This window comes from Aspergillus clavatus, genomic scaffold (genome assembly GCF_000002715.2).
Source record: "Aspergillus clavatus NRRL 1 1099423829792 genomic scaffold, whole genome shotgun sequence".
NCBI lineage: Eukaryota > Fungi > Ascomycota > Eurotiomycetes > Eurotiales > Aspergillaceae > Aspergillus > Aspergillus clavatus.
The window spans coordinates 386,466-400,703 of record NW_001517107.1 but is presented as its reverse complement, the minus strand read 5'-3'; the positions used below and the strand labels follow the sequence as shown (position 1 = coordinate 400,703).

At 48.6% G+C, this 14,238-nt stretch overlaps 5 protein-coding genes across 5 annotated transcripts, besides 5 other annotated features; 1 reads left to right on the top strand and 4 right to left on the bottom strand.

Annotated features, from left to right (window-relative positions):
• Window positions 1–2,816: 2,816 nt before the first annotated feature.
• Window positions 2,817–2,865: a microsatellite.
• Window positions 2,866–2,966: 101 nt separating this feature from the next.
• Window positions 2,967–3,044: a microsatellite.
• A 67-nt stretch (window positions 3,045–3,111) lies between these two features.
• Window positions 3,112–3,687, bottom strand: ACLA_043890 (uncharacterized protein; the record flags this gene model as incomplete). The annotated part of the gene is made up of 2 exons (XM_001275094.1): window positions 3,112–3,454; window positions 3,608–3,687. 2 exons carry the CDS (start codon window positions 3,685–3,687, stop codon window positions 3,112–3,114), a joined length of 423 nt encoding a protein of 140 aa, XP_001275095.1.
• Window positions 3,290–3,405: a microsatellite.
• Window positions 3,308–3,407: a microsatellite.
• A 658-nt stretch (window positions 3,688–4,345) lies between the features above and the next one.
• ACLA_043880 (uncharacterized protein) lies at window positions 4,346–5,274 on the bottom strand (the record flags this gene model as incomplete). Its single annotated transcript, XM_001275093.1, has 3 exons — window positions 4,346–4,524; window positions 4,594–4,936; window positions 5,002–5,274. The coding sequence occupies 3 exons, from the start codon at window positions 5,272–5,274 to the stop codon at window positions 4,346–4,348; spliced, it is 795 nt and encodes a 264-aa protein (XP_001275094.1).
• Window positions 5,275–6,499: 1,225 nt separating this feature from the next.
• ACLA_043870 (uncharacterized protein) lies at window positions 6,500–7,192 on the top strand (the record flags this gene model as incomplete). Its single annotated transcript, XM_001275092.1, has 1 exon — window positions 6,500–7,192. One exon carries the CDS (start codon window positions 6,500–6,502, stop codon window positions 7,190–7,192), a length of 693 nt encoding a protein of 230 aa, XP_001275093.1.
• Window positions 7,193–7,517: 325 nt separating this feature from the next.
• ACLA_043860 (uncharacterized protein) lies at window positions 7,518–8,884 on the bottom strand (the record flags this gene model as incomplete). The annotated part of the gene is made up of 2 exons (XM_001275091.1): window positions 7,518–8,096; window positions 8,141–8,884. 2 exons carry the CDS (start codon window positions 8,882–8,884, stop codon window positions 7,518–7,520), a joined length of 1,323 nt encoding a protein of 440 aa, XP_001275092.1.
• Window positions 8,885–8,889: 5 nt separating this feature from the next.
• Window positions 8,890–8,936: a microsatellite.
• Window positions 8,937–12,241: 3,305 nt separating this feature from the next.
• On the bottom strand, window positions 12,242–13,945 carry ACLA_043850 (cytochrome P450; the record flags this gene model as incomplete). Its single annotated transcript, XM_001275090.1, has 4 exons — window positions 12,242–12,888; window positions 12,976–13,341; window positions 13,406–13,696; window positions 13,759–13,945. 4 exons carry the CDS (start codon window positions 13,943–13,945, stop codon window positions 12,242–12,244), a joined length of 1,491 nt encoding a protein of 496 aa, XP_001275091.1.
• Window positions 13,946–14,238: the final 293 nt, after the last annotated feature.

Here is a 14,238-nt window from a genome sequence, read left to right as displayed (position 1 = left end):
CACGAACATTGCTGAGACAAAATGAGTCCTGCAAGGGGCAGCGGGCCGTCACAGTGTTGCAGCATCCCCGTTTGGTTTCAAACGCAGAATTAAGGTGACAGAAGTGGGAACACGTATATCTCGAATGCATGGACGCTCTTTCATTCCTTATCGTTATGGGTTCGCTCTGATGTGGCGTCCTGTCGTGGAGAGGGATTTATGTTCCGAGGAGATCTTCCCTCAGGAATTAGGGTGTATGTGGATGTCTAGGGAATAGGCAAGGGAGGCATTATTAGGAAGATCTAGAGCACGCACTTCGTTAACCAAAAGTTTGATCATAACGGCATGGTAGGAGAGGCATCCAATCCCAGCTATTTGCCTGTCTAGGGGTATGATCCATAACCTATTCTCCTGTTCAGCATCTCTCGACTGCCTGCTCATTACCCTAAGAGAATGATGACATTTTGTTATGCTTAGGAGAAGTTACACCAAAATTCCCGGTCTCTCTGCATCTGAGACTTTGGTTCAGATCTGGTAACTCTGATGTCTCTCTCAATGAGCATTCCAATGGCAAATGATGCGGCGCAGTCCCTCCGGCTGAGAGCGTATCTAAGCTTCCGGGAACACAAACCTTTCACGCATTTGACGCCTCAGTTTCTGTCAACGATGTGTCTTCTATATATATCCCGACCATCATAGCAAGGAGGCATATTGATTGGACGGCGTTTAGTAGTGTCCTTTAAGCTACAAAGCTAGATGAACTCCACTGAGACACCTCACGCGAAGGATAGCAACGATGATAGCCTCGTATGTACTCCGTAGTAAACTGTCCATCACTTTGCCTATGCCGGAATAAGTGCAGTGGCCTTGATGCTTGCGGTTTCCCGCAGATAGCAAAGTGCTTTGATGTAGCTAGCTACTCCACGACTTACGCATTCAATGGTAGAGATCTTCATTCATTCCCATACCAACTCTTACAATTGTCGTGCTAGTCGCGTAAAAACGTACTTAGAAGCATACTGTACTGGCGATATGCGGAGCTGTGGGAACCCATACTCTGTTTTTCCAGAGGAACTACATAAGCTTCATGGGGGTCCCAGTCTTATAGTACTCTAAACTACACGTGTAGGAACCCTGAGCCTCAAAGGCAATGCTAAACTCCGAACGATGTATTTCTGCGTAGCCTAGCAGGGTTGTTGCCCCAGCCAGCGTGATGACCAAGGAGATGCCACCGAAGCCTCTGACGTGTCAATCGCTAGCACAAGCGTCCGAAGCACTTCGCCACGCTAAGTACATAGGCATTGTCTTAGTCCTGGTAGATAATCTTGACAAATCCTCTGATTGTACTATTTCACGGTTGCCGCTGAAAAAGAGGGTATCATAACGTTGACATCACTGCTTCGCGAGTCGTAGTATATATATCGAAGATGCTCCTAACTCTAGCTTGCCAAGAGTCTGAGGGGCCAATGAGTCCTTTCAAGGAAACAGGGAGCTCAGAGGGACGATCGTCGGCTATCTATGATTACTGCAAGGAGGCCGAAAGGAAATGACACTTCAACTGCATATGGATGTGTCTGAGACATAAAAATAGATGGGTCGCACAAGACAGTCATCCAGAACAATGAGGTTTGTCCATACATGTTGATGAGTTGCGGAGAATTTCGAGCTGGTGGAAGCAGCATTCGTTCTATTCTGCGGTTAGGGTAAAGGAAGTTATGGTGAGGAGGATCCTCCTTTATGCATGCTAAAGGATGGATAGATCCGCTTCATGGGCTACGATCCGACAAAGGAGATTGGGATCGTCGTCAAGGATTTTGACTACAACGGACTATACAGGGACCTCAATCGGTCTACTAAGACCGCTCTCAAGATCGGGGTCAACCATTTCGAGTGTGAGTTGGACATTCTGAGCCACAATCCTTGCGTGAGTGATAGTTACCAAGGATGTCCGAATATAGTCGAGAACAGACTTGGAAGCATCTACTGCTTTAGTCGGCGCGTCCGGCGGTTGTTGTTGGATAGAGATAACTACAAGTTCCTGCCATCAATGCTCGAGCTTTACTGGCAGAATGAAATTAATACAGAGACTATCACCTTCCCACGAGGGAGTAGATTTGTTACGGAATATCCGTCCGTCATCGACATCCCCCCTAAAAATGCCTGCTGACGAACTGGCAGTTGACAAGTATTCAGATGCCGAGAGTCCATACGGCAAAACAGTACATGCTTTCGTGATTGTGGGAGGCTGATATTTTCGATGCCTGCTGCTCTTGGTGATGATTTCCATGCTTAGTAGTGTCTGCGTTGTTGCAGTGACAACTACTATTAGCCAGAGCTTAGAGGCTGGCTTATCGGCTGGTAGCTATGCGCTTGGAATAGCAGCTGTCTTTCTGGCGATAATGATATTTCTCAGTGCTGTCCTTTAACTTGGATAATTTATAGGATAGTGATACACTCACATCTGGTGGATGGCGCTTTCAATGGCGCTTTCACTATTTGCAGATGGATACCGTCCTTTATATATAACTATTTGATAATGTGATGCCGGGTGGCAGTCAGCGTAAGACCGTTTATAGCCCGGCAGCGCTCTGCTAGGCAATCTAATGGCCATAAGCATTAGGAAGCTGGTCGTACGATGGCCCACTGCCTGTATCTCTCCCAATACCGTGACCACTATGAGCTGGTAGTGCGTTGTATGACGGTTGCTCATCTTTGTCCCTACCAACTCCTGGACCACATGCGCTAGGGATAGAATTGTATTTTGGACCGCCGCTTTCACCAACCCCAACCCCTTGACCACTAGGTATTGGACCATTTTGACCACTTCCCCCTGGGTTGTTTCCTCCTGGTTTGTTTCCTCCTGGTGTGTTTCCTCCCGGTGTGTTTTCCCCATTCCCACAAGTCTTGCATGTACAGCCAGTGCAAACTCCAGAAGGACCACGCTCACCCGGTAGCCCACGGTCACCCTTTTCTCCACGGTCTCCCGTCTCCCCCTTGTCCCCCTTGTCCCCTTTCTCCCCTTTCTCCCCTTTCTCCCCTCTTTCTCCTCTCTTCCCCTTTTCCCCAGGTAAACCACTTTCGCCTTTCTCTCCACGCTCTCCACGCTCACCTGGGCTGCCCTGAGGGCCGCGCTCACCCGCTGGCCCACGAGAACCTTGAGAACACTGCGCTCCAGTGGAACCGGACTGCCCTGGCGTCGGTTGACTTCCACTCCCGGGTTGATGAACGGGACAACCTGTGGTTGGCCCAGCCGTGGTGCAAGTACACCAGACCGGCATGGGCATCTGTACGGGCGGTTGTGCAGGCATATGTGGCGGCGGTGGAGCTGGCATCGGCATCGGCATCGGCATCGGCATCGGCATCGGCATCGGCATCGGCATCGGCATCGGCATCGGCATCGGCATCGGCATCGGCATCGGCATTGGCATTTGCATTGGAGGCACTGGGTTGGGAAAGGTTCCCCCCGCTGCGTACCCTGGCCAATGCGGAGGGTAGCCGTAATAGGGCGGGGGTTGTGGACATCCCGCAGGCCCAGCACCGTTATGGTTCAGACATGGATTGGGCTGGCATGGCTGGTTGAATCCGCAGGTATTCATCCCCCATCCCGGCATGGATGGATAGAATGGACCTGCTTGTACCGGTTGAAATCCAGGGTAGGGCATGCCCATCGGCGGTGGCATGCCTGCTGGCTGCGATATAGGCGTGCATTGTGTAGTGCTGGTGCAGATGTATAGACCCTGGCCGGAGCATTGGCGTATGAATGCCAACAGGGCGAGGCCTGTGAGGATGGAAGGTTCCATGGTCGGGATATAAGCATTCGTGATGGGTAGGAAATCATAGATAAATGTTATCGCTGAAATGAGTCGCATGCCTCACAGCGCAAGTTTGCCAACATTCACTTCTGCGATAGATTTTCGATGGTAAGTGGTGAATCTCCCTGCACTAGGGCAAAGATGTCCTCTAGCCCAATCGCGGCCTAAAAAATAACCAATCCTCGATTCCCGCAGTCCAGTCGGGCTCAGCCTGCTGGTGAAAAGGGAAGACCGATACTACGCTTCTAATGGCTCCTCAAAACTTGTTGGGCTGGCTGTCACTGCTACAGTTACACGCCCTCGGTGTATGGATGCTGCCTTTGTCGGCGCTGTTTTCGGACAACAGCTGTATTCCCGTCGGGACCACGCTACAACCCTTGACAGCGACCACCCCATATATAATTCATTGCGCGTTATCCAATAATCCTATCATACATTCCTAGGTTTTGTGAAGAGAAATCTGGCTCAATTCACTATTTAGAATTCCTCTTAGGTGTGATGGTGGTGCGCAGCAAAGCAACGCTTGAGCAGCTCAATGTGTGCTCCGTCTCTTCTTATGGCGAGAAGCGAGACGGCAGGTGGCCAAATAGATCTTGATGTGGAATAACAGGCATGATTTTTTCATCCACAGGTGAGAAGAAGACCTTCCCCGTAAAGTTTGTGTATGCCTCTACATTCTCCAACTTATCGGGTCCAACACCATGAGGAAAGATGAAGATTTGCGGAGTAGGGTCTGGATACCAGCGTGAGCATCACGTCTATGGACGTATACCATTAGTAGTGGCTAGTGGGCACAACTCACGCTCGTTGCATTTGTGACGGTTGTTCTTATAATACTCTTGATAGGACTTCTGAACCAGCTTGAAGTACCTATGGGCAGTGAAACCATTGTCGAACATCATCACCCATTTAGGCCGTACGATGTCGCCCTCACTCTGCATGCCATATGCATAGAAGAAATTCAGCCGTCCATTCTTCTGGTCGTTTTCTGCTTTCTTTTGTGCCTTGCCCTGATCTGTGCTGTAGTACGCGTCTTTTACGACCTCCCTTTTTTCGTCATCCGTCGCGTTGTCCCTTCCAAGCTTCTTGGATGCCAGGAGGTTGATTTTTCCTTTGCCCTCCGGTCCACCGAGATTTAATACTTGCTGCACGTAGTCAGAGTTTGGCTTGGAAATTAAGCTGGTGAGGGTAGAAGCAGCCAACCCCATACCTCATTGTTCTTCCAGTCGATGTCGACGAGACTGCTAAGATCCAAATTGTTCAGACCGAGGCTTTCTAAAAGCCCCCCAACAGTCTTAAGAGGGTCATCTGTACTAGGAGCAAGACTAGAAACCGGACTTCCCGCTCCTAATCCTCCGGTAGCTGGTTTTGCTGCTTCCCCTTTCCCATCTAGGACATTTTGGGCAGGGGCGATCTGGCCTATAACCGGATTGAAAGTTGATAGAATGCCGAACAGTAGAATATGTCTGTAAAAGAGCTTCATATTCAACCACATATACAAACAAAGAGCGACGGAACGGTTGAAAAGTCGTCGAATCCTACAAAGAGAGGAATAGAAGAATATCTCACAACCCGTAGGGGAGCTATGTCGGCGGGCCCTGCCACTATCTTCGTAACACTAGTTCAGCCAGCCACCGAAAAAGATTACTTACACGAGAAAATAGTGAAGTCATCTTGATCATCGCCTCACACTCGTTCTAGGCTCTGCTGCTTCAAATTCCTCCGAGGGGTATGATGTTAGAATTCAGTGATCAGCTTAGAGAAAGTCCACATTCCCACAGCCGCAAGCGGAATTGGGCATCTGTCACACTGGGTGGCTTGCGAATAAGCTCCTTCTAGCCACAAAATGGCCGTTTCGGTATATGCTCGCGCTGGAACCACGGTACTCTTATCCACTTTTGCCAGCTGGGGGTGTTCATTAGTGGGTTGTATAGATGTCGACATGACGTTTTGTCTATAGGTATTGGGGTAAACCTCGCCAAAGATAGGCCGGTGGGTCCAGACCCCGTTCCCTGGGTAGCTCTTCCGGGGTAGACCACGGCCTCTGCTGAGGCCTAATTTTAAGTATGGAGGAGCGTATGTGGCGTAGAGGCATCCAGCTGAGCCATTCATTACTAGTAAAGGGTATGCTTCAGTCTGGGCACCGGGTGCGGAGAATGACATATTCCTTTCGATTGACGCGTGGGATGATATTATCAATTAATCGTCTGTCGTGTGAGTATCCTATGTAGCAATTTGTCCTAGGGGCGGAGGGAATTAGCATCCTAGCTACTCTCAGTCAGATGCAATAGGATCAATCGGTGCATCCGCTTCCTGAGGGCTCAAAATAGACCTCTGCCATAGTCCAAGGGGGCTATCTCTGTAACTAGATATTTGGAACCAATTGGATTGAGTTCTGTCGGTCGAATTTCTCATATACTAAGATCAAGGTTCTGGCGGAAGGAAAAAAGCTCAAAGTAAATCTTCATGATTGGGGCATTGCTCCATAAGTACATCATCTTCCAAACACCATAATCGATATTGATAACTTTGCTTGTATTATTAAAGCAATGATATGATACGATGAACTCCATTGATCAGCTAGAGTAATGGGTAGTAGGAAAAAAAGGTATATAAATCAGTTAGATATCTCGAGCAACATTCGCTACGACAAAAACATCCCAAAAATAGTCTGTTCAGCCAGATTCCCTGAGCTTCCCCATCTAATCATGCACTTCTTCTCCTCTTTGGCTGCGCTAGCTACGGCCGGCATGCTGGTCAATGCGAACCCCCTTCAGATTCACATCGACGTACCCAACGATACTCCCCTCCAGAAAGATATCCAGAGCGATCTGAATGCTGCTTCTTCCCCAACCCACTCCGTGCGTCCCACAGACGATGATAAGCTTGATATCGAATTCGGCAAATGCTACCGGATCAAGGACCACAATGACGAGAAACTCGGTCTGTATAGTATCTACTACAAATTCGGCGGCGAGGATGGCAACCGGGTGTTCCGCGTGTGCCGCGAGACGGGCGCCTGCAAGAATGAAAATCGAAATGACCAGCAAGTCCGGACCCAGGAGCACTTCTACCTGAAGGATGCCGATGGGTCCTCCATTTCCAACGGTCCGGCCTGGATGGCCAGTGCCGGAAGCCTTCTGTATCCTCTTCCAAATGGTTACCCTAACCTCTACATTGCCAAGTTATGGGGATATCCTGTGTGTGAAGATGACGATGAAGACAAAGACGGTGAAGATTGTGAGATCTGTGTCAGCCAGAGAGAGGCCTATAATAAATGGAATGGCCTCTCGACGCAAGCAAATACGAAATATATAACTACGTCACCGAACGAGCGGCAATGCGTTTATCTCAAGTTCAAGAAAGTCAGATGTCCTCCCCATCTGATGTCCGAGGATTAGGACAACCAGGAGACCCAGTCGTTGCATTGGGAATACTGGGGCACTAGCCGCGAGTTATTTTATAGGGTATCTGTCACCCATGGTGGCTGATTTGGTGTCCGGGAAATAGCAAAGGAAGAGAACAGATTCATGTAATGAAGAATCTCAATTGAAGTTTTTAAATTACATGTTTATTAGAGAGTACTTGTCGCCATTATTGCCATGTGGATACCACCAAAGAAGAATCTACGAACTAAAGTGAAGACTTTCAAAATCTTGATATCATGGTTTCATACGATGCTAGATAGTTGAGATGCGTTGCAGAGTTCAGCTGCTGCATCGCATCTCATCGAACCCTCTGGGCCACAAAGTATCCGCCTCCAGATTGTAGATCACCAGTAATCTTAGAGATCATGACGCATTTGCTCACACCATCCTTCTTGACCTGCGTAATAGCTTGGCAGTCGGGCTCTGATGCACAAAGTGCGATACAGTCCACCGGTTCGTCCCCGGTCCTTGTTCCACGCAATTCCTGGAACACGGGGGCTTCTTGCGCACAGGTGATCTTAAACGTGTTAGGTCCGAAGGTCACTGTGTGTTGATCGATCTTGGGACACCCGCGGCCGTAAACTGCCTGCACCTCATCTGAAACATTGGTGGATGGCCGAGTGCTCTTCAACTTCGCATTGGCTCCTCCCTTGACCTTGTAGAGTGCTTCCTTCAGCTTTTTACTTTTGGAGCCCTCCACGTTTCCTTCTGGCAACGTGCTGACTTGATGGCAATCAGGCCAGGCGGCGCAAATAATCATCGCCTCTTCAATACTCCTGGTGTTGATGGTGACTCGATTCTCTTCCATCGCCTCATCACAGGTGACAGTGAAAACAAGATCACCGACGGCGACATCCCTAGGCCCCGAGTTTGATTTCTGGCAAAGGCTAAGCTTCTCAAGGCTCGACAAGGATCCTGTACTTTGATTATCCTGCGTTTCATCTGTTCCAGTAGAGTTCGTAGAGCCAACCGAGGCTGGTGGTCCGGAAGCTCCTGTCTCATTCTGTTGGCCTTGAGGCCCTCTTTCACCTTTTTCACCAGTCTCACCACGTTCTCCACGTTCTCCTTTCTCGCCGGGGTCGCCTTTCGCACCTGTTTCTCCTTTGTCACCACGGTCACCCTTGGGTCCGATATCACCATCTGCCCCGGGCTGCCCCCTGGATCCAGGATCTCCCTTGGGTCCCGCTTCTCCAGTTTTCCCTTTTTCTCCTCTCTCTCCTGGCTCGCCTTTAGGTCCTGGTACTCCCGTAGGACCTTGTTCTCCATCGTCACCCTTAGGCCCACTATCTCCTTTATCTCCTTTCTCTCCACGATCCCCCCTAGAGCCAGTCGTACCATCTTTTCCAGGAGTACCTGGAGGCCCTCTGGGGCCAGCTGGCCCCCGTGGTCCTCGAGGGCATCTGGTTTTACAGCCACCCTTGTTCGGGCGATCCGTGCCGGGGCGTTTGCCAGGTGGAAAGGCTCCCGGCTTGATGACAGGCCACCTTCCAGGAGGCCAAGGATATGGGTTATGATGTCCAGGGCGTGGTGGCCATCTTCCTTCAATGGGCCGCCCCGGTTTCGGCCGCTTGGTTGGCTTGCACTGCCCGTTTCCCGGTTTCTTTTTGAGGGGTTTGGCGCAGCTGGGGCCACTCCCAGCATTTTCTTCACCATCATCGCTGCCATTATTATCATCGTCGTCGTCATCATTAGCGTCGTCGTCTTCGTTGTCGCCATCTTCCACATCATCTCCGAATTCCCAGTCATCTTCGTCATTTGGATAAAGACCTGACGGATCATCTATATCCTCATATCCGCCTAATGAACTTCTTTAGTTTCTGCATTCTGGAACCGACAGAGTAATTTCATTCAGGTGGTCAGGTCATCTACCTCTCCATCCCGGTCGTCGGCTACAGACACGTCGGCACCATGGTCTCTGGTACGGATCATGGTCCAGTAGCCATTCCTGCTCATCGTATGATGGGCGATAATCCCAGTCCTCTTGATCGCCCGACAGACACACAATACGACACACCGGTCTCCGTGGTGGCGGTCGTGGTCTCGGTTCCGGTCCCATAGGGTACTCGGGATAATATACAGGAGGCGGCGGTCTCGCAATGCCTCCTCCTGGGTATCCAGCCCCGGAGTTTTGGTAAGGCATACAGACACAGTTCACGACACCGTATTGTTGAACTATGGGTGTGCATCGCATTGGATATTGGCTAATACAGGGTGGTTGCTGTTGCATGGACATCATGCCGGCGGGCTCCATGTGCGATCCTGTGAGATAAGAAGAGCATGGTGTGGCGCCGCAGATGTGCCCGTAGTTGGGTGGATGGGCATAATATTGTGCAGTCACTTCGAAGAGGAGGGCTAAGTACAGGATCAGACCAAAAGGGGCCTTCTTCATCTTGTCTGGAATGCTTGGACAAAACCGAAGTCAAGGAAGCAAACATCAATAGCATCTAACAAATGAAGATTAGGGGTAATTATGTAGAATAGACAACAATATTTATTCCCGCTTGGTGTAATCTTTTCATGATTGTCCCAATTTCCTTCTCATCAATATTTGACATTATTGACTTTTCTTTGCGTGCTCTCCAGATGTAACCTCCATTAGTTAATGTTGCAGCGCAACTTGGAATTCCAGAAACAACTAGCAGTAGACTTCTCTTTTACCCACTGTGTTTGGCGTCCTGTCTAGACGTTTGCGGAAGCTTGTCATCGACATCATTGATATCATTATGATCTGAAATGACTCCCTCGAGGGCCTCAGAATACCAGGTCTTTCTAATTTCCCTTAGTGATATGACCAGCTCTCTCGAAGTCCACTGAGACATTATATATAGCTTCAATATGAGTAATGGGGTGGCATTTACCACCTGCATAATATAGTTAATGAATAGAGCTAGTGCATTGCTCCATCTCCTACGTGCATCCATCATATTCAAAAAGAATGATAATCCGTTATCTGTACTCCTTTTAAAATGAAAGACCTTTAAAGAAGCAAGTCCGTATACTTTCTCTTCAGTGCTGGAACTCCTCATGAATCATGCGAATCTTGATAAGGAGCTTTAAGGAATGAAGCATGAATTAAACATGAAAATCTATTTCTGAATTCATGATCATGAGAATTAGTTAAATGAAACCCTCGCAAAACTATTGGCTATCAAATAATGATAACAGGTGAAAGAGAAGAGGGGCTTAAACTTGCTCCATGAAAGGATCTTGAGGGCTGGGGTTTTAAAGACATTACAACAAACGAAGATCCTATATATCCACATCTCGCAAAGTTGAAAACAATCGGCAAAAAATGGGTCGATTTGAAAAGGGTCCTTCGAGCTCTGCAACTGTTCGATAGAGGCTTCGACGACTTGATTGAACTTGTCGCAAAGGTGATACATGCATCCATTGGAAGACTTGATGGTCAAAAAAAGTATTATCTAGCGGCTAGTATGGAGGGTTTGAGCAGAATCATGGACTACTTTGGACATCCAAGGTCAAATCCCCCAGGCCGACGAAGTCTGTTGTCTGGTGTCCATTGAAAATACCCTCAAGCACTGAATGTAACTGCGACAATGATCCAAAGAAACACTGCCAGCTTGCTCAGGCTCTGTGGCCGTTACAAATGAGCCAGGGACTTTCCCAAATGAGTTCATCGCCGCTCCAAGAAGGCGTCGCATTTGGCCATCTCAGGGGCATAGCATGGGATATGAAATAACACTGGAAACCCCCAAAAAGGAGAGCCTCCATTATCGGATGAAGAGTCCGCCATTGATGATCATGCGGACCGTGGTGTGTATTCATCCACCATCCCTGAACTACAAGAGAGTCTACAAGCTAGGTCATAAATTCATGCTCGGGGACATGAGCATTGCAAGATCACCATCATCTGTGCCGTATTCAAGGGGTTATTGGCTATCCACGCCCTGTTTGAGTACTTTCGAAAAAGCCTGATATCCGTGATATCGTGGTCAGGACCAGCGTCATTCAATTAGACATTAGCAAAACCATCAAAAAAGACCCAAAAGCCTCAGAGTGCAGGAGCCATACATCGCCCGGCTATGTTATTGATGACTGCAATCAGTTGGATTCGGTCCGATCCGACTCTGCCTCAATATTCTGGAGTCACACCTACAACGCATATTGAGCCTGCGCCCCGAATACAAGGGCCCTGATGAAGGAAACGATAGACTACTTCAACCTCATTCTAGCCACGAAGATAGCCAAGAGACATATAAAAATTGAAAAGGCCCCTAAGTGCGCAGGTGCCCTCGGCCGGCAGGACCACACATTCATTATGGTGGCATCGCCTCTGGAAACTAGGGTATCAAACATGCAATGTCCCGAGACAACAGCTGGCGAGATGGTGCGGGGGGGGGGGGGTTCTGTGCTTTGAGATGGAAGGTGCTGGAGTGATGACAACTGCTTGGTCATTCGAGGCATATGCGAATGGTATAATTAAGCAGCAGTCACTGCTGCTGCGTATACGAAATCTTTCCTCCTTCGTGCGCGCAACCTCGACAAGCTGAATCGCGAAATGGTCCATGTACAGAAGCGGCCAGGGTCATTCTTGAAAGGAAGAGGGTGTCGAAGAGATTTGAATATAGCCAGGGATGAAATGGTGTTTCATTCCTGCCTCCTCTGTGGTTCTCTCCGACAAAAGCTCATTAGAAATACAGATCCTTCTCTTTCCCTTTATCTTCCTTTGATGTCTTGACTTCTTTGGCTCATCAACCATTCTATTTTACTATGTTCAATCTATGAGCTTTACAGAGTGATATGGTTTGATGTAGTATCACTTAAATATAAATACGTTTGTAAGACAATCTTTCAAGAAGATATATACGTATATATATATCAAGGATTGGGGAAACCTTCAGCACAAAGAAGGCATACTCCGGGAAATACAATATTCATGTATTCTAGCATCGTTTGGCAGTCAGTCTTATGTCATTGTGTTAAGGCAGCCACCTAGCTATCCATATTTTTTCCTTTTTAGGTATTTAACTCTATGTGTATCGAAGCAACCCTTCAGATGCGTCAGTTAGACCCAGGCATGTATTTCCGAAATTGAATATACGGCCCATCCTTCAAACTCGTAAACGCCCAAGACGTCTGGAACTGTCCCTTAAACTCTCCCTTCCCCTCACCCACTTCTGTGCATCTCGTCTCTGCCTTACGAAAGTCATACTGAGAGATCACGGCGGCTATCGCCAACGAAATCTCAATAATAGCTAACCCTTTCCCCACACAATTCCTCGGTCCAACTGAGAACGAAGCCAGCGCACTCTTAGCCAAAGTGACGGCTTCGTCGCCGCTCTCTTCAGCAATCCAGCGTTCAGGTCTAAACGCAAAGGGGTCGGGAAAGTACTTCTCGTTATGGTTAAGAGACCATATCCCCGTGCCAACTTCACAGCCTGCGGGTATGTGTATGTTCATTTCTGGAATTGAAAGGCCACCGTCCAGCACTTCGCGCCAAAGAGCTCCGCTGACGGCAGGGCAGAGACGGATTGCTTCCGAGATGCACGCACGGAGGTATATGCAGGAATTAAGCAGGGGGCCCTGTGCTACCTCTTCCGGGTTGTTGAAGACAGCTCGGACTTCTTTTATAACACGGTCGTACGCTGTGGGGTTACGGGAGAGGTAGAAAAAGAGGGCGGCCATGCCGGTGGATGAGGTATCGGAGCCTATATCGCACGGCAAAATTTTAGTTTAGTCCAAGTCACTGGATACGGATGAGGAAGGAAGCATGACTAGGGGGCTATGTTGTTTACCCGCAATGATCAACAGATTAGTATCAACCCAAAGCTGGGCGTTCGGCAGACCCTCCCCGGTTTCCGGGTCTTTGGCTGCGAGTAAGTTGCCAAGAATATCGTTCAGCTCTTCCTTTTGCCGTGACTGTCGCTCTTGCATAATCTCTCTTGCTTTCGCTGAGAACCGTATGGCTCTTCGACGGGCCTCGGGAAAGAAAAGGTGGTTGAGTTTCAATGTTTCAAGTTCGGGGAGTTGCAAAAGGAATCCGAAGCGCTGCATTTGACCTAGGACTCCTTCGATAATCCAGTGGTTTGTACTGTCGGTGAGTAGATTATAGGATTTGCTGAACACGAGCTCGGACATTACGTCGAAGGTGAAGTAGTCGCCTACGGAATCAGTCAAATTGGTGCAACGGTGAGTCTTATCGGAGACAAGATGAAAGGAACTTACACCAGTGGCTCATATTCTTGGGAACACTCCATCCATCACCAGCAGGGTCTTCAGACTTGTGGAAACGATCGGTTGGCTCACCCAGGGAGCTAGCAAATAAGGATGCAATGCTCTTTAGCTTGTTGTCCATCCGTCGAATATTAGTGTCAGATAATCCCTGGTTCATCAGGCGACGATAGAATTTGTGTCTGGCGTCGTCGAGTGTGCATAGAGTCGCGTGAACTTTCGGAATGAACGACACCCGCTCATAACCCTTAGATTTATGGACGTTGGCGCCGTGGCCGTATATTGCTATCCAGGTTCCAAGATTAGCCGTCTGTATTGCCAACACTTCATTGAATGAAGGGAGGTACCTTTCAGTCCATACTCTGAATCGATCACTATCCGGTTAGGCCCGTATCGCACCACATCCCCTATTAAACTGCGTGTTAGCTTAGCCCATGGAGTAGAAGTCGGGATGCGGTGTCTCTGTACCGTATTTCTGGTGACACCTCCATATATCTGTATGCAGATCTCCGACATATGAATGGTACACGGCATACCAGCTGGTCAGCTTAGCCAGTAAAGGCCCCGGATATTTAGCATATGGATGGAAGAACAGTCGGTAAACGGAAAGTCCAATCTTGATAGGAGTTATAAGTATATTGTATTTGCGCCGCACATCGTGTCCAGAACAATAGGTGACTCACAAGAAAAAATAAACCCAGGCTAGCACCAGTAGTCAGAAGCCGCCATGAGTAAACCGTCAGGCTGTCAAGGAGATTGTGCACTGCAAGAATCATCTTCACACTGAGGAGAGACCACAATCCTCCTTACAGATTCAAGAGGTACGA